Below are 23,911 nucleotides of genomic sequence, written 5' to 3'. Positions count from 1 at the left end.
GATATCTCCCTGAGAGAGAGGGGATACTGAGAGACACCAGTCAGTGTGCAGATGGCTCCCTGAGAGAGAGGCGGGACTGAGAGACACCAGTCGGTGTACAGACATCTCCCTGAGAGAGAGGGGGGGACTGAGAGACACCAGCCAGTGTACAGATGGCTCCCTGAGAGAGAGGGGACTGCGAAACCCCAGTCAGTGCACAATTATCTCCCTGAGATAGACAGAGACTGAGAGACGTAAAGCAGATTTACAATTAACACTTGATCTGATGTCAATTGCCAGTTGTAGACGAGAATTCTAAACTTTTCCCCAAGTTTACTGTGAGAGGACTTTTCTTTGTTAGTTTCATTCCGAAAGTGTTCGGTTTTAGAGTTTCGCTTAATCCCAGATTTCCGACTAGAATACCTGTGGTCACAAGATCTAGGTTCAAATCTCACCTGCACCTGACGTATCTTATAACATCTCAAAATAGAACTGAGATTCACAACCACTCAAAAATCTACAATTCTCCTCTTACTGAATTAACTTCCTCTAATATCTTGAAGAATCATGAACCCAGTTCTTAAACTTCTGAATTCCAGGAAACACAGCTCTAGTCAATGTCATCTCTGCTCTCAATTTAACCCAGATATCTCGATTAAATCTGAGCTGCACTCCTTCCAAGGCTTGTTTATTCCTTCTGTCTGTTCTCTCTCTCTCTCTCTAGTGTGTTCCCTCACCGGAGACCTGCTAACTGTCTCCATTTTCTTTTCCATTTCTTTGTGCTTCAGATATTTGCCCAGTGAAGCCTGAAACCATCGGTGGCTGTATGTTTTATTGAATAATTTTCTACATTCAGTGATGTCATTTCTTTTTTATTTGTTTTGCTCTGCTTCCTGTCAAATTGCTTTGAATGGCAGTGAGGTGTGGGTGAAATTGCTATCAAAGTCTGTTTGTAATTTTGTTTTTCGTTGCATGGGCATTTGCATTGACTGCATGACACCCTGTGGGCTGTGATTCCCAAATCCAATGGAGGCTCCTCTCTCCCTGTGTTCCTGACCGGCTTGTGGTTTTTCCACAATTTCCATGCCACCCTTGCCTGTCCCCACTGACACAGAGGCTACCTGATGTGTGAATGGGAGGGTAGGATTGGCAACCCCAGGCGATATCCTTAGGGGTATAGCAGGTGTGAAAGAGGAGGGCACTGCCAATGTAGTCAGAGCATGAAGCAAGCAAGCGTGAGCATCAAGTGGCTTTGCCCAAATTATCCAGCCTCTTGCAGGATCTAGAGCCTCCTGGAAGTTGCCAGCCCTTATTGAGAAGAAGGCTGTCTGATCTGGAAATGGGTTTTATGGGGCAGTGAAGAGTTACTGCGACACCTTAACATTGCAAGTGCGAAGGTTGGACTGGAAGCTAACTCAGGAACTCAGTGAAGGTGAGGATTGATCCCTGTCAGAGTGAAGCTAAGATTATTCCCTGAAAGGTTCACTTGCCCCCTCTTGTGAAGAAGGTAAGGGGTGAAATTTAACTTTGTTGTGGTTGGCTGGCTCACTGAGCTAGTTTGTTGCTCCGCATGCGGAATAACGAACCATAACATCCATAACCCGAGCTACAAATCTACTCTAAAACCTTAAAAATTTAACTTTGGTTGGGAGAACTAGATTTACTGCCTGTTGTCCCTATTGCCCAATTTCCTGCCCATTCGACCAATTGGAGAAGGAGAGTCGTGTGGAGTGGACAGCAAAGAGAGAGCTGAGTGACTGGGTTTTCCCGGTGAACGTTTTAGTGAATGGCCCCCATGTGTCTGTCTGCAGGGTAAGGCCACAGTGTGAACAGAGTGTGTTTGAGCCTGATTATAAGATCTGAGTGTATCTTAAACCCAACCCCTCAATTTACAGGCAGCACGTTGCCTCAGTGGTTAGCACTGCTGCCTCACAGCGCCAGGGACCCAAGTTTGATCCCACCGTCGGGCGACTGTCTGTGTGGAGTTTGCACATTCTCCCCGTGCCTGCGTGGGTTTTCTCCGGGTGCTCCGGTTTCCTCCCACAGTCCAAAGATGTGCAGGCTAGGTGGATTGGCCATGCTAAATTGCCTGTAGTGTTCAGGGATCAAAGATCATAGATCATAGAATCCCTACAGTGTGGAAACAGGCCCTCCAGCCCAACAAGTCCACACCGAACCTCAAAGAATCCCACCCAGACCTACCCGCTATAACCCACCTAATCATTTGAGGAACTATTACAATGCTCTTCCCTATTACAGACAACTGAGAGACCTCTCTGTCATTACCATAATTAGACCCACCTCCTTGAATATTATTGCCACAGCTCGAAACATTGTGATAATTGGGTATTAATTACCAAATGAGAGCACTAGTGAAGTTCAAACTTGAGGCAATGCTTAACCAGTTTACAAACTGGGCATCATCAGTACCATATACATCACAGAATCAGAGATTCCCTCCAGTGTGGAAACAGGCCATTCAGCCCAACAAGTCCACATCACCTCTCCGAAGAGCATCCCACCGAGACCCAGACCCATCTCCCTAATCTTTCCCTGTAACCCTACATTTCCCAATAATTTACACACCCCTGGACACTATGGACAATTTTAGCATGGCCAATCCATCTAGCCTGCGCATCTTTGGACCGTGGGAGGAAACCGGAGCACCCAGAGGAAACCCACGCAGACACTGGAAGAATGTGCAAACTCCACAGACAGTGTGGAGTTATCCTGAGTTCAACTGGCAGTCTGCCATTGGTACTACTTAGTTGTATGTTATGTATCTAGTTGAGAAACCAATCAGCAAAACAAAAGATTCACCCAGAAAAATTAGTTGTCTCAATGACGGAGCTTATTACTGAAACAGTCAAGATCCTGAGGGTGTATAGGTTATGTGGGTCATAGCGGGTAGGTCTGGGTGGGATGCTGTGAGGTGTGGACTTGTTGGGCCGAAGGACTTGTTTCCACACTGTAGGGATTCTATGGATTAAGTTTTCCACATAGCAAAGCACCTGAAGAGTTTTAAAGAACTTATGAAGTTTCAGTATCAAATAAGAACAAAACTATAGCACCTGTAAATGGCAAGGTACTCTATCACTGCCACCATATTTCAGATGAAAGTCCCCCCTCCCTTTCATTAGCCTCATGCACAGGAATCTCCCCACCCCCGAACACACACACTAATGGCACACATTGGTTGATGCATTCATTATATAGAAAGGCTTCAAGGTTGGATTAACCATATTTGGTCTTAAGACATCCGCTGTGGCCTGTTTTACATTCCATTCTCACCAAATACCCTATCCTGCTTTCAGCTGCACGTGTGCTCCTTGTGTACCCATTATCAATGATAAATAAAATCTCCAAAGGTCTCGTGCACAAGTAAATCCTTCCATGGGGTCAGTGGGCAGGTTTGGGAATGAGAAAATCGAAAAGTGAGTCGAATTTCAAGCTCAGAAACAGGACAGTTGGTCCATCTGATCATTGCAATTATTTCTGCTCCACATTCGCCTCTTCCAACTGTAGCTCACTTCACACGTCAACATATTCTTCCACGCTTTCACCTTTGATGTCAATGGATAGCTCCAGACAGACACGTAGCTCCTTGTTGGGATTGCTCTTGTATGCTTCCCATCTTATATGAAATGGGGAATTGACACAAAGTTGTTTCAATAGCCAGAATAAGAGGAGACAATAAGCAAACATATTTTGTGTAACTCCCACAAGGACAAGCTCAATCCCACCCATGGAGCACGGGGCCAAGCCCGCGCTGTCTTTCGCTGGGTCTCTCAGGAACGGTTACTTAGTTACAGTGGCCTTCCTTACAACTAAACAGGTCATCCTTGACCTGAACAGATGGAAATTAGTTATTGAACAGGGCAGAAGTGGGTCATCGTAATCCTTGTTCCATTTTCCTACTCTAGAATGGTGATGACTCTTTAGCGCAAAATCCATTGAGCGGTTTTGATGAAAATCGCTCTGCCCACCTTCCGTCTCTGTATTCACACAGATGCTCCAATTTGATTGATATTATCGGTACAACTTCTGTCTTTCTGGCTGCATGAGGCTTGAGGAATTGGTGTTGGTGCTGGTGGTGTTGGGAATGGTGTTGGTGTTGGGAATGGTGTTGGTGTTGAGAACGTTGATGGTGTTGGGAACGTTGTTGGTGCTGGGAATGGTGTTGATATTGGGAATGTTGGTTGCGTTGGCAATAATGTCAATGTTGGGAATACTCGGAATGGTATTGGGAATGTTGTTGGAGAATGGCATTGGTGTTGGGAATGTTGTTGGGGAAGTGTTGTTGGAGAATGGCATCGGTGTTGGGAATATTGTTGGGGAAGTGTTGTTGGGGAATGGTGTTAGTGTTGGGAATGTTGTTGGGGAATGGTGTTGTTGGAGAGTGGTGTTGGTGTTGGGCATGTTGGGAATGTTTTTGAGGAATAGTCTTGGTTGTGAGTAAGGTATTGTTTGGGAAGTTGGGGCCAATGCTGGATTAGGCACAGTGTTTAATTATAAACTCTTGATTCTTCAGGCTTCAGTAATACAATGAAAAGGTAAGTTGGTAATGATTGAACCCAGAGTGAGATATGTTGACCATTATTTTTTGGTGACCCTAAGGTAGTGTAAGCCTCGCAAATGCGCCAATTGAAATTTAAAATTATATTTTATAGCGTGAGTATGGCTGGAATTAATTTCCCATGGCTAACGGCCGTTGTATAACTGCATGATTCGCTAGATCAGGGAAAGATAACAAACTTTCTTCTCGAAAAGGAGTTTACTGAATCAGTTGGGTTTTGACAACAATCAGGTCCCTACTGCTTATTTCCAGAAGATGTTTCCTTCTCCACCTTCACATTTCAAACAAGTATGGGGGTGGATTTGAACCCATCACCAGGATAGCTAACCCCAATAAAATGACCATTTGAAGTGTTTGAGGAAGTTAGAGGTAACCATAAGTCATTTTAAACTATGAGCAATGTGTGATCTCAGAAACGTTGACAATAAATTAAGATCTGTGGAAGAAAATTGATGCTGACATATATTCCAGATATGGACCGATGAAGAAATCCTTGATATTGCAAGCGCAAAAAGACCAGAGCTGAGAAGTAATCAAGATCTCTCCTGGAGGGCAAAGTGAAGGGCAACAGAAAGAGAGGTTAATCTGGGATAGTGGCACGGTGGCTCAGTGGTTAGCACTGCCACCTCATGGGACCAGGGTTCAATTCCACCCTCGGGCGACTGTCTGTGTGGAGTTTGCACATTCTCCCCGTGTCTGTATGAGCTCCCTTTGAGTGCTCCAGCTTCATTCCACATTCCAAAGATGTGCAGGTTAGGTGGATTGGAATGGGAAATTGCCCCATAGTGTGCAGGCCAGGTGGGTTAACAATGGTAAATGTGGGGTTGAGGGGATAGGGTGGGATGATGGGTAGACTTCATGGTCCAAATGGCCTCTATCTGCACTGTAGGGATTCTATGGAATTGGATGAAGGATGATGGCACAGAATGGTTTCAGATGAGCTACAAGGGGGCGTGTGTGACAGACTGTGACCTCGTGTACCAGGAGTAACTACAACCAGGGGCAATGGCACTATGAATGTATTCATAACCTTCAATAGCAATGGGAAATCTTTCCTCCCAGTGGCCCACGTGGCCTCTGTGGTCCTCCATGAGATAGTTTGGTACAGATTTGATTTCCATAAGTCAGTAAGTACCTGATAGACTAGAGTCCTAATTGAGGGTTTGAACTGATAGAGGGTTTTGAAAGGCTAGGTACAGGGACACTGTTCCCAGTCGTGTCAAGATGAAGAACTCAGATAGAGTACAGGAGGAGGACGCCTGTTCCAGGAGTTTGGAAGATTTGTTGAATTAATTGTGCTTTTTGAGTGTTGTTGGAGCTGCACCCATCCAGGCCTTGAGGAGTCAGGAGGTGAGTTCCTCGCTGTGGAATATGTGCCTGGTACATTTCAACACCTATACTATGGTGACTTCTATGGAGTTTCAATGATGGGAATGCATTCAAAAAGACTGAGGAGCTGTAAATAGAATTAGAATTAGAATTAGAATTGCTTTATGTATTCAAATTAGTACAGTGAAAAGCTGCTTACAGCACCATCTCAGGTACAGCTTCTTCAGTAACAGTTCTTAGAAAAATAAAGAAGTATAAAGACTAACGTTGCAGATTTTGGGAATAAAGTATACAATGGAGAATAAAAAGGTTCAGAACAATGGTCTTCCAACCCAGCCCACCCAGCCTCCAGCTGCATTGGATCGTGACTCAGGGTTCATGAGGCTGGGATTTCACTCTGGAATCACCCCAAGACCGTAAATCCATGCTGAGGCCATGCTTGACCAAGAGGACTCAAAGCTGGCCTGGTGAATGGAGTTATAAAGTATGCTAATGCCAGTGAACATCTCCACTTCTGACCTTGCGATGGAGGGAAGGTCATTGGTGAAGCAGCTGAAGATGGTTGGGCCTAGGACGCTACCCTGGAGCTGAGATGACTGACCTCCAACAATCACAACCCATCTTCCTATGGGCCAGGTATGACTCCAACCAGCAGAGAGTTTTAAGAACTGATAGAACTGCGGATGCTGTAAATCAGGAACAAAAACAGAAGTTGCTGGAAAAGCTCAGCAGGTCTGGCAGCATCTGTGAAGAAAGAATCAGAGTTAACGTTTCAGGTCGGATGACCTTCCTCAGAGCAGAGGAAGAGTTTTCAGCAGAGAGTTTTCACTAGCTCCTCCCATCGATTCCACATTAACTTCAATTCTGTCAAGGTTCCTGGATGCTAAATTAAGGCAAATGCTGCAACCTGAGGCTGACCAAAGTTTTTAAAATTTCAATCAATAGATCTGCAAATATAAAGCTAGTCTTTGCCAAGGTGACCTATCATCAATTGTTATACAAACCCATCTGGTTCACCAATGCCCTTTAGGGAAGGAAATCCACCCTGCTTACCTGGCCTGGTCTATATGTGACTCCAGACCCACAGCAACGTGCTACAATAGGCTAGCAAGGCAATCAGTTCAAGGGCAGTTAGGGATGGATAACACAGCTGAGCTTGTTAACAATGCTGACATGCCATTAAACAATAGGCTGCCTCAATGTTAAAGGAATCCTTCACTCTTTGTCTGGATTGAGCCCTTTTTGCCTTTGTGTGGACCAAACCTGTAACGAAACCTGAGGCCAAGTGACCTTAGGCAAATCCAAACTTACGGACGATGAGCAGCTTATTGCTATGGAAACGGAAATTGCTGGAGAAAGTCGGCAGGTCTGGCAGGATCTTTGGAGAGAGAGACACACATAGAGTTAACATTTTAGGTCCAATGTGACTCCTTAAAATCATCAGCTGTAGCTTGCATTTATTTATTTCTCTGCAGAACTTGCTTGATAGGACTGCCATCGCTACCTTCTATCAGTTTGCTGATTGGGTCAGTTGCTGGTGTAGAGTTTTGTTGGGTTGACCATCAGACCATAGAGATAAGAACAGAGGCAGGTTGCTTTGTCCATCGAGCCTGCTCCGCCATTCAATAGGATCATGGCTGACCTGACATTCCTCACATCCACTTTCCTGTCCTTCCCTGTAACCCTGCATTCCCTGACTGACCAAGAATCTGTCTCAGTCTTAAATGTACACAAGGACTCTGGCACCACAGCTCCCTCTCACAACGCTCTGAGAGAAGAAGTTCCTCCTCATCTCAGTCTTAAATTGATGCTGCTTTATTATTATGAGATTATTCCGGGTTGGGATGGTGTTTAGGGCAGTGGGGTGTGAAATGGGATTGGGGACAGAATTGGGATTGGGGATAGAATTGGGGTTGGGGATGGAATTGGAATTGGGGACGGAATTGGAATTGGATGGGGTAGAATGGGATCACGTAGGTCAGAGTGGGAACTGAGTGAGACAGAGGTAAATTGGGGTTGTGGTGGAGCTGTTGCTGAGGTTATAACCTGAGTAATGTTTTCCTGTGCACCTTTTTGTGTTTTTTTCCCTCCCGGGATTGCTGACAGTGGATGATGGCCTGGGATACCTTCCATCCTTCGGACCCTGCTTTGTGAATCTGTACGGCAGCCCCCGAGAGTTCACCGGCTTCCCCGATCCATACGTTGACATGAACCTGGGAAAGGTATGGAGCACGGAGACTCTCTCATGGAGACACAGAGAGTAATGTCGAAGGGTCTGACTGCAATAGAAACTTAATGTCCCCCAATAGCAGTTTCTTTTCAATATTGTAAAGCTAAGGTGTAAATTGAAACCGTCATAAGTAACACCGGCTTTCCACTTGCACCACTGTTTATCACATCCTCCAGATCTCATAAAGCACCAGGCAGCCAACTGATTGCACAGCAAGCTCCCACGAACAGCAAAGTGATGGTGACCAGTTAGCCTGGTTTGTCAGTTATGATTGCACAGCAAGATCCCACAAAAAGTAATTTGATAGTGACCACTTAGCCTGTTTTGTCACTATGATTACACAGCAAGATCCCACACGGAGCAATTTGACAGTGACCAGTTAGCCCGTTTTGTCAGTATGATTGCACAGCAAGATCCCACACGGAGCAATTTGACAGTGACCAGTTAGCCTGTTTTGTCAGTATGATTGCACAGCAAGATCCCACAAAGGGTAATTTGATAGTGACCAGTTAACCCATTTTGTCACTATGATTGCACAGCAAGATCCCACAAAGGGTAATTTGATAGTGACCAGTTAACCCATTTTGTCAGTATGATTGCACAGCAAGATCCCACAAAGGATAATTTGATAGTGACCAGTTAACCCATTTTGTGTGATTGCATAGCAAGATCCCACAAAGAGCAATTTGATAGTGACCAGTTAGCCTGTTTTATCACTATGATTGAAGGATAGGCATTGGCCAGACAGGGTTCCCCTGCTTTTCTTAAAAACAGTGCTGTGGGATCTTTTAGTGTCTGTTCAGAGGACCAAGGGTTTAACATCTCACCGGAAACATCCCAGGGTGTATTCCACAATGTTTATCCAATTTATCAGATAAAGTTGATATCGAGCCAGGCAAGGAGATTCTAGGTCTGGTGGCCAATTGCTTTGTGACAAAGGTCGACTTTAAGGAGCATGTGAGTGTAGTGCAGAGGCTTAGAGGATCAGGAAGGCAATTCCAGAGCTTTGAAACCAGGCAGCATTGGAAAATTTGGGAATATGGGTGGGAATGGAAGAGTGAAGGTGTCTTGGAGCTCGAGGGGGATTAGAGAGATGAGGGATGTTTGTCCATGTAACAAGGCCATGGAGAGCTTTGTAAACAGAGACTGGGAGGAATGTTAGGATTGAGGTGTTGTTGAACCAAGAGCCAAGGTGTCAGCTCAGATGGGGCCCCAACTACCTGTTTGCTCATTTCGAAAGTGCCCTGGGGAGGAGGAGGGAGGAGAGCTGAGAGAAAATGATACTCCAGACACTATCAGGAAGATCAAGTGAGTAACATCTGAAGGGTCCATGCTGCCATCATATTGGTGAGATGGGAGAGACAAGTCTGATTGTAACGGGTGGGGGGAGGTGTTGTGGAGAGAGAGAGATATAGGTTGGAGGTGTAGAGTGTGAAGGAGATGTGCAAAGAATTTCCTCAGATAAGGGGGTTGTCTTTGTGATAATTGGTCTCTGCTGGAAGTGATAGGGCGATGTAATGGGCAAAGATCCTACATCATGACAATGATGACTCTTCGTAAGTACATTATAGATTGGAAAGCACTTTCCTTCCTGTGTTTCTTTCTCTTGCCTCTCTCTTTCTCTCTATTTCTTACTGTCTTTCTCTTCTCTGCCCTCCACACTTCTTTCCATCCCTTCCAATCACAACAAATTCCTTTCTTTATTCCACCATGCCTGCTTTCCTCTCCTTCTCACTTCCACTTTGTCTCCTTCCCTTCTCTGGTCCCCCTTTGCTCCCACCCATCCTTCCTCCCTTCAGTCCCTCCTTTCTTCCACCCATTCATACCTTCATCCATTTTACCCTCCCTTCCCGTTCCCTCGTCACTTTCAAAGGGTCAGTGTTGATTGTGTTGAAGAGCTGGACACTGCCAATGCGCTCCTAGGGCTTTGAAGTGTGCTCTGATATGGTGCTGACCGCAGTGAGGTGTGGACCCAGTGTCTGATTTCAGCTCATCGTTTCCTGTCCTCAGGGTGAGGCGATGGCCTATCGAGGCCGAGTCCTGCTGGAGTTGAGCACCAAACTTGTGGACCAGATGGAGCAGAAGATCGAGGAGATCCCATCGGACGATCTCTTAAGAGTTGAGGTAATTTTCCTGAAACTTTTTGTTTCTAATGATTATGCTGTGAGCCAAAGGAGCTGATATGCAAAATCGTCAAATCTTAAATTGGGCAGGATTAGGCCATTCAGCCCCTCAGACCTGTTCCGTCATTTGTTACAATTGTGGCTCAGTCCAACTCTTCTGTCTGGACAACCGTGCCTAAGGAAGGTTTGGATACATTCAATGACCATCTGCCTGGGCAAGCGATTTCCAAATGTTGAAAAACCTCTCAGGGAAGAAATTCCTCCTCTATCCATCTTAAATGGAAGATTCTTTTGAAACTTTATAGCCTTGTTTTAGACTTGCCCCGTAGAAACCCTGCAGTGTGGATGTCGGCCATTCAGCCCATCGAGTCTACAGCAACCTGTTGAAGAGCAGCCCACTCCCAAACCCTATCCCTGCATTTCCCATGACTAACCCACCTAGTCTGCACATCCTGGACACTATGGGGCAATTTAACATGGCTAATCCACCTAACCTGCAAGCCTTTGGACTGTGGGAGGAAACCGGAGCACCCGGCAGGAACCCATGCAGACACAGGGAGAATGTGCAAACTCCACACAGAGAGTCACCCGAAGGTGGAATCAAACCTGGGTCCCTGCTGCTATAAGGCAGCAGTGCTAACCACTGAGCCACCCCATCACCATGTACCTTACAAGCTTCTACAGGGCCTTATACATTTTGATAAGATCGCTTTTCTACTAAACTCCAATAAATGCAGGTCCAACTTGTTGAACCCTTCCTCATAACTCAAAGCCTTTCTCCCAGGAATGAGCTCGTGAACCATCTCTTAAGTGTTTGCCACATGAGTAAAGCATTCTTTAAGGAGATCAAACACTGTACTGTAGATACTGTCTCTCCGATGCCCTGTCCAGTTGTATATCCTTTTGCAGACTGTTCAGCTGGGTTTTCTGAGCACAGGCAATTACAGGGAAGCTTGCCGGTCCAGTCCTTTATTGCATAAAGGAAGAACTCCATGTTTCTGACGGGAGATTCCCGTCCTGGCTTCTTTGGAAAAGAGGAGCTGCACTTTTATCGTAGCAGGTCCCTCATGGTGTAGGATAGCTGAGGCAAGGTAAACACTATCAACAAGGTTCCTCATGTTTGAACCAAGGCTGTAATGCGGTCAGGAACTGAGTGGCCCTGGCGGAACCCAAACTGGGCGTCACTGAGCAGGTTATTGCTGAGCAGGTGCTGCTTGATAGCACTGATACTGACACCTTCCATCACTTTACTGATGGTCGAGAGGAGACTGATGGGGCAGTAATTGGTTGGGTTGGATTTGTCCTGCTTTTTGTATACAGGACATACCTGGGCAATTTTCCACATTGTCGGGTAGATACCAGTGTTGTAACTGCACTGGAACAGCTTGGCTCGGGGTGTGGCAAGTTCTGGAGCACAGGTCTTCAGTACTATTGCCGGAATGTTGTCAGGGCCCAGAGTCAGTGTCCAGCCCCAATAGCTTTTCACATAGAGCGAATCGTAACATTATAAGAATGGACAACAGGAGTAGACCATTGGGCCCCTCAAGCCTGTTCCACCATTCAGTATGATCATTGCTAATCTCATCTCGGCCTTAACTCCACTTTCCTGCCTGCTCTCCATAACCCTTTAATCCATCACTAATTATATCTCAGTTTTAAATTTGAACAAAGAACAAAGAAAATTACATCACAGGAGCAGGCCCTTTGGCCCTCCAAGCCTGCACCGATCCAGATCCTCTATCTAAACCTGTCGCCTATTTTCCAAGGATCTGTATCCCTCTGCTCCCTGCCCATTCATGTGTCTGTCTAGATACATCTTAAATGATGCTATCATGCCTGTCTTTACCACCTCCGCTGGCAACGCGTTCCAGGCTACTCCTTAACCTAAAATGATGGCCTCTCAATCTAAATTGCAGCACAAAGGGAAATGTCCTCTCTACGCCGACTTTATCAATCCCCTTTAGTACCTTGTATTAATTCCTGGAGCAACAAATGCCAAAATTCCATTTGCCTTCCTTATTACTTTCTGTGCCTGAATGTGAGGTTCCTGTAAATTGGAAGGACTTGCCCTCCACCTGGTGGCTTGCCCCAGTACTGCAGAATTCACATTCTCGACGAATATATGTGAAAGAAAAAGCAGAGATCATCCCAGCATGAAAACTGGAGAGTGAGTTGCTCAAAAGATTCAGCACCTTTTGAGGAGGTTTTGCTGAGTAAATGGGGAGAGACAGAACAGAAGGGGTCAGTAACCAGAGGAACACAGAGGTGGAATTTAGTTGTACAACGTCTTTTTACATACACCGTTACGATGATCTGGAATGCACTTCCCAAGAGTGAGGTGCATTGTTGTGGTCGGTAACTTTCCAAAGAGAACTGATTTGATTTCTTATTGTCACATGTACCGAGATACAGTGAAACGTATTGTTTTGCATGCCATGCAGGCAGATCACAAGTAATTGGAGAAAAGCCTGTTTAGAAATGGCAGCGTTCAGGAGAATGTTTGTACGATCAGGAGATGATCGCTTGCTGTAGAGTTATGGGATAACGATGTGTATGACGGTGTAGCTGGGAGATCAGTAATTATGTGCAAGAGTCTGAGAGCAGAGATAAAGCTGTCAGTGCAGGAGAGAGAACATTTACCTGCACACGTGGAATGAAATGTATTGTCAATCACAGAGGCTGGATCATTGAATATATTCAAAACTAAGATGCTATCGGAAAGATGTTGTGAAACTTGCAAGTGTTCAGAAAAGATTTACAAGGATGTTGACAGGGTTGGAGGGTTTGAGCTATAGAGAGAGACTGAATAGGCTGGGGCTATTTTCCCTGGAGCATCGGAGGCTGAGGGGTGACCTTATAGAGGTTTATAAAATCATGAGGGGCATGGATAGGGTGAATCCTCAAGGTCTTTTGCCCGGGGTGTGGGAGTCCAAAACTAGAGGGGTTAGGTTTAAAGTGAGAGGGGAAAGATTTAAAAGGGATCTAAGGGGCAACTTTTTCACGCAGAGGGAGGTGCGTGTATGGAATGAGCTGCCAGAGGAAGTGGTGGACGCTGGTACAATTACAACATTTAAGAGGCATCTGGATGGGTATATGATTCGGAAGGGTTTTAGAGGGATATGGGCCAAATGCTGGGAAATAGAACTAAATTAATGTAGAATATCTGGTCGGCATGGAGGAGTTGGGCCAAATGGTCTGTTTTGGTGCTCTATGTCTCTATAACTCTATGATTCTAAGGCAGATTTTTAATCAGGAAGAGAACCAAGGTTGATGAAGAAATGACAGGAAAGTGGAGCTGCGATTTATCTGATCAACCATGAGGGCATGATGGTCGGCACAGGCTTGGAGGGCGGAAGGGCCAGTTCCTATGCTGCACTTTTTCAGTTGTTCAACCATTGAATGGCAGAGCAGACTTGAGGGGACGAGTGGCCTACTTCTTAGGGCAGCTGGGATCTGTACAAGAGGAACAGGTTTCACCTAAACTGGAGGGGCACCAATATCCTGGCAGGAAGGTTTGCTAGTGTCATTCAGGAAGGTTTAAACTCATGTGGCAGGTGAGTGGGAATCAGAGCAGTGGTTCAGCATGTGGAGTGACTGAGGAGAAGATAGAGGTTAAGTCAGCAAGAAGAAGAACCAGGCAGAGCCAGGCAGAGACTAGCAGTCTGAAGAGTATTTATTTTCATGTGATAGGTATAACAGGTAAGGCAGATGAGCTGAGAGCCTGGATTGGTACATGGATGTTGTTGCCATGACAGAAACTTTGTAGAGAGAAGGTTAGGACCGGCAGCTCAATGTTCCAAGGTTTAGATGTTTGAGATGAGACAGAAAAGGATGTAAAAGGGGGTGGGAGAGTTGTATTACTGTTTATAGAGAATGTCACAGCTGCACTAGGAGAGGACATCTTGGAGGGTTTATCCAGTGAGCTCATGTGGATAGAACCTAGGAATGAGAAAGGTGCAATTATTATGATGGGGTTACACTATAGGCCTCCCAATAGCCAACAGGAACTGGAGGAACAGGTATGTAAGCAGATCATGGAAAGATGTAAAAACAACACAGTTATTGTGGTGGGTGATTTGAACTTGCCCAATGTTAACTAGGACTCCCTTAGTGCTAGGTTATTATCTGGTGCTGAATTTGATAGGTGCACCCAGGAGGGTTTCTTGAAACAAAATGTAAATAGTCCAACTAGGGATGGGGCCATACTTGATCTGGGAATGAGTCTGGCCAGCTGATCAATGTTTCAGTGGGAGCATTTTGGAAACATACTTCTGTAAGTTTTAAGATAGCTATGGACAAGGATAAGACTGGTTCTTGAGTGAAAGTGCTAAACTGGGGGGAAGGATAACAGTGTTAGGCAGGAGCTGGAGAAATTAGATTGGGGGAGGCTGTTTGAGGGTAAATCCACATCTGACGTGTGGGAGTCCTTTAAAGGCCAGTTGATCAGAGTTCAGGACCGGCTTGTTCCTGTGAGGGCGAAAGATAAGGATGGCAAGATTTGGGAGCCTTGGATGACAAGAGATATTGAAAGTTTGGCCAAAAACAATAAGAAAGCATATGTGAGGTTTAAGAAATAGAAATCAGACACAGCTGTTGAGAAATTTAAAGGATGCAGGAAAGATCTTAAACAAAAAATTAGGAGGGCTAAAAGGCTCCATGAAATGTCCCTGGCAAGTAGGATTAAGGAGAATCCTAAGGCATTTCATAGATATCTTAGGAGCAAAAGGGCAACAAAGGAATAGGTAGGTCCATTCAAGGACAATGGAGGAAATTTATGCGTGGAGTGAGAGGAAGTTGGTGAGGTTCTTAATGAGTACTTTGTGTCAGTATTCACCAATGAGAAAGACGTGGATGGTGGTCAGATTAAGGAGTGGTTTATTGATGTCCTGGGACACACCGGTATTAAGAAGGAGGAGGTGTTGGGTGTCTTGATAAACATTACGGTAGACAAAGTGCCCAGGGCCTGATAGGACCCATCCCAGGATACAGAGGAAGGCAAGGGGGGAGATTTCTTGGGCCTCGACAGAGATTTTTGTATCCTCTTTAGCCCCAGACGAGGTCCCAAAGACTGGAGAACAACCGGGTTGTTCCTTTGTTTAAGAAGGGCAACAATAATAATCCAGGAAATTGTAGAGTGGTGAATCTTACATCCGTCGTATGGAAATTTATGGAGAACATTCTTAGGGACAGGATTTATTCACATTTTGAAAAGAAGGGACTTATTAGAGATAATCAGCATGCCTTTATGCAGGGGAAGTCTTGTCTCAAGAGTTTGGTTGAGTTTTCTAAGGAAGTGTCAAAGATGATGAGGGTAAGGTAGTGGACGTTGTCTATATAGACTTCACTAAAGTATTTGACAAGGTCCGTCATGGTGGGCTGGTCCAGAAGATTAAGTTACATGGGATCTATGGTGAGTTGGTAAGTTGGATAAAAAATTAGTTTTGTCATAGAAGACAAAGGGTAGTTGTGGAAGGATGTTTTCTGACTGGAAGTGTGTGACCAGTGGTATTCCTCTGGGACCTCTGTTGTCTGTAATAAATATAAATGACTTGGATGAAAGTGTAGAGGTCTGATTAGTAAGTTTGAGAAAATTGTTGGAGATGTGGATCATAAGGAAGGTTATCCAAGGATGCAGCAGGATATAGAGTAGTTGAAAAGTTGGGTGGAGAAATGGCAGATGAAACTTAATTGGGACAAGTGTGAGGTGATGCATTTTGGGAGGTCAAATGCAAGAGGAAAGTGTGCAGTAAATGGTTGGGACACTCAGGAGGACTGACATACAGAGGGATCTTGGGCTGCAAGTCCATAGCCCCCTGAAAGTGGCAACACAAGTGGATAAGGTGTTAAAGAAGGTGAATGGCATGGTTGCCCTCATTGATTGGGGCTTTGAGTATAAAAGTTGGCAAGTCATGTTGCAGCCGTATAAAACTTCAGTTCGGTCACATTTGGAATATTGTGAGCAGTTCTGGTCACCACTCTATAGGAAGGATGTGGAGGCTTTGGAGAGGGTGCAGAAGAGGTTTACCAGGATATTGCCTGGATTGAAGTTCATAGAATCATAGAATCCCTACAGTGTGGAAACAGGCCCTTTGGCCCAACAAGTCCACACTGATCCACAGAGCAGATCCACAGACCCACCCTCTATAACACATGTAATCTACACATCCCTGATCACTATGGGCAATTTAGCATAGCTAATCCACCTAACCTGCACATCTTTGGTGTATTAGCCAAAAGGAAAGGTTAGACAAACCTTTTGCTACAGTGTCGAACGCTGATGGGCAACCTGGTAGACGTATAAAAAATTATGAGAGGCACGGATAAGCTGGATAGTCAGAGTCTTTGTCCCAGTGTGGAAATGTGAAACACTAGGGGGCTTAGGTTTAAGGTGAGAGGGGAAATGTTTAGACAAGATGTGTGAAGAACTTTATTTTATACAGAGGATGGTAGTTCCTGGAATGCACTGCAATAGAAGCAGATACAGTACATTTAAGAAGCATTTAGACAGACACATGAACAAGCAGGGAATAGAGGGATATGGAGCATGTGCAGACGGATAGGATTAGTATACAATGGCATCATGGTCAGCACAGACATGGTAGGCCGAAGGGCCTGCTCCCATGCTGCACTGTTCTATCTTATGTTCGATGTTCTGCTCCTACATTTAATGGAGATTTGAAGAAAAATGCCTGAGTTAGACTCTTGGCGGAGAGAGATCATTCCAGTGCAGAATAGGTGTCAGCTCCTTCAATGGAATGTATTTTTACTGAATGTTTTGACTGACTTCTTTAAGGGTCGTTCATTGTTTATTTACTGCCTGAGCATCTCACTGATTGGATTTATATTTCAGATTCTTGGTTGGGATTGCAGTTTGTTCCTTTCAATCTGAAATCAATTTTGTTATGATCACTATTTCAGCATAAGAGCTGTTACAGTGAGATGACTTAATTATTAAATGTGCCTTGTTAGTATTAGATCTAAAATGGCTTTATCCCTACTTGGTTCCACGATTCAGAAATAAATCCCAAAGGAAATTTTGGAAAAACATCTTCACTCATAGGCTGGTTGGAAGCTGCTACCACAGGGGTAAGTTGAGGTAAATAACAGCGATGGATTTAAGGGAAGTGCATGAGGAAGAAAGGTGAGAGGGTGGTGGGGGTCTGGAATGCACTGCCTCCGAGGGTAGTGGAGGTAGGATATCTCACAATTTTTAAAAAGGTGAGCACCTGAAATGTCTTAACATCCAAAGTTATGGACCTAGCACGGGAAAATGGAACTTATGTAAGACTAGTGTAGTGTATTTTTTGCAGTACAGAATTGGTGGGCCCATGGGCCTTTATTGCATGTTTCAATGACCCTGGTAGTGCGGTTTGATGAAGTAGTTTCAAGAATGCAGAGGTAGCATGGACCTGTTGGGCGAATGGCTTATTTGTGTCAACAAGGTGCAGAGCTGGATGAACACAGCCTTTCTGCTCCTATGATGCTGCTTGGCCTGCTGTGTTCATCCAGCCCTGCACCTTGTTGTCTCGGATTCTCCAGCATCTGCAGTTCCTACTATCTCTGGCTTATTTGTGTGATGTTTTCTGCTTCCAACCCGACCATCTTATCATTCTCCCCTCGGTGGTCACCAGAAAAGCTTCCTCCACGGTGTGACCATGCCTTCCCATTCTTCTTCCCCCCAGAAACACCTCCGCCGCCGTAAGTTCCACCTGTGTGCTGTCTTCTATTCAGCCACCATGCTACAGGAAGTGAGCGACGCCATCCAGTTTGAAGTCAGCATCGGTAACTACGGCAACAAGTTCGATGCCACTTGCCTGCCCTTGGCCTCCACCACCCAGTACAGCCGTGCAGTGTTCGATGGTAGGTCAACCATCACTACACACCACTGTATTAGTGTACTTTGATGTGATTCACAAATATGCAAATGAACAGGGAACATAATTTCACATGAGCCCAAATATGGGATTCTATAGGGATGCTTTTACCTTGATTCCCAAATAGTCAGGCCTTGGGTTTGACCAGGAAATATTGGAGGTGGCGCTAGTGAATGAGGTGAATGGTGGTGGACAATTAAACAACTCACTGGAGGAGGAGGCTCCACAAATATCCCCATCCTCAATGATGGAAGAGCCCAGCAAATCGGTGCAGAAGATAAGGCTGAAGCTTTCGCAGTAATCTTCAGCCAGAAGTGCCAAGTGGATGATCCATCTCGGCCTCCTCCAGTGGTCCCTAGTATCACAGATACCAGTCTTCAGCCAATTTGATTCACTCCACGTGATATTAGAGAAGGTATATGAGACCAATATCTAGAATAGGTGTCTTTTTTAAAACTTCTTCATTCACGGGATGAGGGCGTCGCTGACCAGGCAGCATTTATTGCCCATCCCGAATTCCCCAGAGGGCAGTTAAGAGTCAACCACATTGCTGTGGGTCTGGAGTCATATGTAGGCCAGACCAGGTAAGGATGGCAGTTTCCTTCCCTAAAGGACATTAGTGAACCAGGTGGGTTTTTCCTGACAATCGACAATGGGTTCATGGTCATCATTAGATTGCTAATTCCAGATATTTTATTGAATTCAAATTCCACCATCTGCCATGGTGGGATTCAAACCCGGGTCCCCAAAGCATTATCAGGGTCTCTGTATTAACAGTACAGTGATAATACCACTAGGCCATCGCCTCCCCGTGTGTGTGATCTTATGGGTAAATGTTGGGAAGGAAAGGCTTTTTTCCAGTGGAGTTTAGGAGAGTAGAAAGTGACTTGGTTGAAATACATGAAATACTAATGGGTCTTAACAAGGTGCATGCGGAAAGGAAGTTTCCTCCAGTGGAAAATTCTAGAATGAGGACTCATAGTTTGCATACCAACACAAGAACATAAGAAATAGGAGCAGAAGGAAGCCATTGGCCCATTGAGCCTGCTCTGCCATTCAATAAGATCATGGCTGATCTTTTCGTGGACTCAGCTCCATTGTACCGCCTGCTCACCATACCCTTAATTCCTTTACTGTTCACAAATCTATCTATCTTTGCCTTAAATACATTCAACAAGCTCACCTCAACATGCTTACAAATGCTGGATATTTGTGGTCAAGTTCTGGAAAAAATTTGCTGTCATAGAGGATCGCAAGTCTCGTAACTTTCAGCTTTAAACAGGGACTTTAGATAATTTTAAGGCAGAGGTGGATGAGATTCTTGATAAACAAGGCGTGAAAGGTTGTCAGGGGTAGATGTGTGTGGTAATCGGATCCCCCGTGATCTTATTGCTTGGTGGAACAAGCTAGAGGGGCCAAATGGCCTTTCACTATTTATACATGCACCAATATACAAATAGTTAGGCCTTGGCTTTGGTTAGAGAATGTCACACCTGTACCTCTCGATATACTAACACCTGAACTTGGGCTGACAAGTGGCAAGTAACCTTTACATCACACAATTGCCAGCCTTGACCATTACCAGCAATAGACAATCTAACCACCTGCCCTTTACATTCAATGGTGTTACCATCACTGACCCACCCACAATCAACATCCTGGGGGTTATCATTGACCAGAAACTCAACTGGACTCATCACATTAACACAGTGGCTACAAGAGCAGGCCAGAAGCTGGGAATACTGCAACGAGTAACTCCCCTCCTGACTCCTCAAAGCTTGTCCACCATCTACAAGGCACAAGTCAGGAGTGTGATGGAATACTCCCCACTTGCCTGGATGAGTGCAGCCCCAAAAACACTCAAGAAGCTCGACACCATCCAGGACAAAGCAGCCGCTTGATTGGTACCACATCCACAAGCATCCACTCCCTCCACCACCGAAGCTTAGTAGCAGCAGTGTGTACTATCTACAAGATGCCCTGCAGAAATTCACCTAAGATCCTCAGCCAGCACCTTCCAAACCCACAACCACTTCCATCCAGAAGGACAAGGGCAGCAGATACATGGGAACACCATCCCCTGCAAGTTCCCCTCTGAGCCACTCACCATCCTGATTTGGAGATATATCGCCGCTCCTTCACTGTCACTGGGTCAAAATCCTGGAATTCCCTCCCTAAGGGCATTGTGGGTTAGGTGACTGCAGTGGTTCAAAGAGGCAACTCATCACCAACTTCTAAAGGGCAACTAGGGATGGACATTAAATACTGGCCCAGCCAGCAATGCCCACATTCCCTGAGTGAATAAACAAAACACTTTACAGAAAAACAGTCAAAATATTGAAGCTGATTTTATTTTGTAATTGCTGAGGCTTGAATTATTCAGATGTTATTGTTGAAGGACTATCCAACATGCATTATAGCAGTTACTATGGAGTGGTATTGGAAAGCAGGATTCAGGGAGGGAGGGGAGTGGGTGCCAGGGTTCTGGCTAACTCTCGGGAATAATGTTCACTTGTTACACTTTCTCAGGTTGCCATTATTATTTCCTACCCTGGGGTAATGTGAAGCCAGTTGTGGTGCTGTCGTCATACTGGGAGGATATCAGCCACAGGACTGATGCACAGAACATCCTACTCAACGCTGTAGGCAGACTTGTAAGTGGTGACGGGCGTGAGGGGAGACGATGAATAGCGCAGAGATTTCTGGGGCGGTTATTGTTGTGACATGGGGCAGCAGTGAGTGCAGTATGCCCTTGACCATGCTGTCAACTCTCAATGGTGTTCATGAGGGTCATTTGGAGGTCAGCTCATGGCTGGGTGACCTGAGAAATGTTACAGCCTGTCCCAGCTTCTGGTGCCGGGACATTCTTGACTCAATCAAGAGGGATATTGAAATCGGAAATCTCCCTCCCCTCTCCACACCATGGGATCAAGCTCCCCATGATGGGACCCAGCAATCCCTCAAGCACTCACTCCTCCCTCTGATACAGAGCCTTGTCCTGACACTGCCCTGTATCTTTACTCCCCAGCAGCTTATTCACCGAAGAAGAGTCGTATCAGACCTGAAACATTAATTCTGTTTCTCACTTCATGGGTAAGGCCAGACCCCGCTCAGTGTCTCCAGCACCATTCTCTGTGTTTGTTTCAGTGTCATTGACTCCATCCACTCTCGGCCCCCAGCCTGCGTGAGGACGTGATAATTTAATCCCTTTCGTTACTCCCTGGTTCCTCTGCTGCCCTTCCCTAAACTGTGTAAAGGCATTGACACTCCAGCCCAGGAGGCCAGTCCAGCTGTGCTATTGCTCCAGCAACCCTTGGGTCAGTGCATTGATATATCGCCCCTCTGTGTTATTACCCACATGCATGTGATCTGGTGAGTTTCATATTGCTGCCAGCCGTATTATTTTTCATATGCCTGAGTCTTTATACTTTTCGAAATGGCTTCAGTCCTGTGATGGATTTGGTACCTTGTGATCCTGTGTCCTCTGTAGGAATCCAGTCTGGAGCTGGTCCATCTTGCTATCAAGGCGAAAAGCCCAGAGAGTGAAGTGAAGAGAAGAATCGATGAACTAATTGATATTGTCATCACTGACTGCAGGTAATGCTGGGTATCAGGGCAATGCCAGCATCTATCGCAGAGAGTGAAACAGAGATTTTATATCAAACTGAGTACAGAGTATCACCTGGGGACTATTACAGAAAATAACACCCAGTGTCTGTCATAGAGAGTAACACCCAGTGTGTGTTATAGAGACTAACACCCAGTGTGTATCATAGAGAGTAACACCCAGTGTCTATCATAGAGAGTAACACCCGGTGTGCGTTATAGAGAGTAACACCTGGTGTGCGTTATAGAGAGTAACACCCAGTGTGTGTTATAGAGAGTAACACCCAGTGTGTATCATAAAGAGTAACACCCAGTGTCTATTATAGAAAGTAACACCCAGTGTGTATCATAGAGAGTAATACCCAGTGTCTATTATAGAGAGTAACACCCAGTGTGTGTTATAGACAACAATACCCAGAGTCTATTATAGAGAGTAACACCCAGTGTGTGTTATAGACAACAATACCCAGAGTCTATTATAGAGAGTAACACCCAGTGTATGTAATAGAGAGTAACACACAGTGTGTATTATAGAAAGTAACACCCAGTGTATGTTATAGAGAGTAACACCCAGTGTATGTTATAGAGAGTAACATGTAGTGTGTGTTATAGAAAGTAATACCCAGTGTCTGTTATAGAGAGTAACGCCCAGTGTGTGTCATAGAGAGTAATACCAGTGACTATTATAGATAGTAACACCCAGTGTCTGTTATAGAGAGTAACACGCAGTGTGTGTTATAGAGAGTAGCACCCAGTGTGTGTCATAGAGAGTAATACCCAGTGTCTATCATAGAGAGTAACACGCAGTGTATGTTATAGACAGTAACACGCAGTGTGTTATAGAGAGTAACACCCAGTGTATGTTACAGAGAGTAACATGCAGTGTGTGTCATAGAGAGTAATACCCAGTGTCTATTATAGAGAGTAACACCCAGTGTGTGTTATAGAAAGTAATACCCAGTGTATATTATAGAGAGTAATACCCAGTATGTGTCATAGAGAGTAATATCCAGTGTCTATTATACAGAGTAACATGCAGTGTGTGTTATAGACAGTAACACCCAGTGTGTGTCATAGAGAGTAATACCTAGTGTCTGTATAGAGAGTAACGTGCAGTGTGTGTTATAGAGAGTAACACCCAGTGTGTGTCATAGAGAGTAATACCCAGTGTCTATTATACAGAGTAACACCCAGTGTATGTTATCGAGGTTAACATGCCATGTGTGTTATAGAGAGCAACACACAGTGTCTATTTCAGAGAGTAGTACTCAGTTTCTATTAAGGAGGGTAACACTCAGTGTGTTATGGAGAGTAACACCCATTGTCTATTACAGTGGGTCAGTTATAGAGATTAACACCAGTGTCTGTTACAGATAAATGTATGATATGTAACTCGAGAACATGTGTGTATATGCTGTGTTATAGGCAGAGCGGAGATGAGGGCCAATTACAATGGGACAATTTCACAGGTTGCCATCTTCTTTACTAATTTGGGACCACAGTCTGTGTAAGAGCTGCAATAATTCTTCAAAGTCCGGGGAATGTCTTTGCAGCTCCATTCCCAAAACGTCCAGGGCTACATTCCAGCTATAGTCCCCTGGCTCCCTTACCCCTGGCATGCTCAGTGACAGGGATGCACTGGTACCCCACCAATGTATTGGCCTTCTCTTTCCCACAGCCTGCCTCTTCCCAGTGTACCGAACATTCCATCAGCAACCTGCCTGGACGGTCATATCTACAGATTCCGCACCACAAACCTACTACAGATCACGCAAGCTGCAGAGAACATCAAACATAAGGACAGCGTAGATCTGCAGTTCATCCTGGATCAGGCTGAGGATTGGCTTGTTCAACTCAAAAGCATGGCGGAGGAGGTAACAGCACCTATTTATTAATGGTACTCTCACAGTCTGTTTGGAAGCTCAATTTCTGATTGATGGATTGATGTTATTGGAATGGCTCCAATTATTCTGATCAGAATCCGTGCTTTGCTGGGGTTATTGCATCCCTTTCAAACTCTCCTCATCAAACACACTCGGGGTTGGTATAGCACAACGTTAGATATAAAGTAAAGCTAGCTCTAGGTTCATCTCATCACACACTCCCAGGACAGGGACAGCACAGGGTTAGATACAGAGTAAAGCTCCCTCTCCACTGTCCCCATCAAACACTCCCAGGATAGGGACAGCACAGG

At 45.1% G+C, this 23,911-nt stretch overlaps 1 protein-coding gene across 1 annotated transcript in view; it reads left to right on the top strand.

Moving 5' to 3' along the window:
• Window positions 1–23,911, top strand: part of dysf (dysferlin, limb girdle muscular dystrophy 2B (autosomal recessive)) — a 236,281-nt gene that overhangs the window by 88,375 nt on the left and 123,995 nt on the right. Inside the window, exons 16-21 of the mRNA XM_048600995.1 lie at window positions 7,991–8,106; window positions 10,125–10,238; window positions 17,920–18,097; window positions 20,641–20,765; window positions 21,602–21,708; window positions 23,396–23,591. Of these exons, the coding sequence (XP_048456952.1) occupies window positions 7,991–8,106; window positions 10,125–10,238; window positions 17,920–18,097; window positions 20,641–20,765; window positions 21,602–21,708; window positions 23,396–23,591 (836 nt within the window). The remainder of the gene's footprint in view (window positions 1–7,990; window positions 8,107–10,124; window positions 10,239–17,919; window positions 18,098–20,640; window positions 20,766–21,601; window positions 21,709–23,395; window positions 23,592–23,911) is intronic.

The sequence above is a fragment of the Rhincodon typus genome, chromosome 1 (assembly GCF_021869965.1).
Source record: "Rhincodon typus isolate 14 chromosome 1, sRhiTyp1.1, whole genome shotgun sequence".
NCBI classification, from domain to species: Eukaryota; Metazoa; Chordata; class Chondrichthyes; order Orectolobiformes; family Rhincodontidae; genus Rhincodon; species Rhincodon typus.
This window is presented reverse-complemented; position numbering and strand designations above follow the sequence as displayed.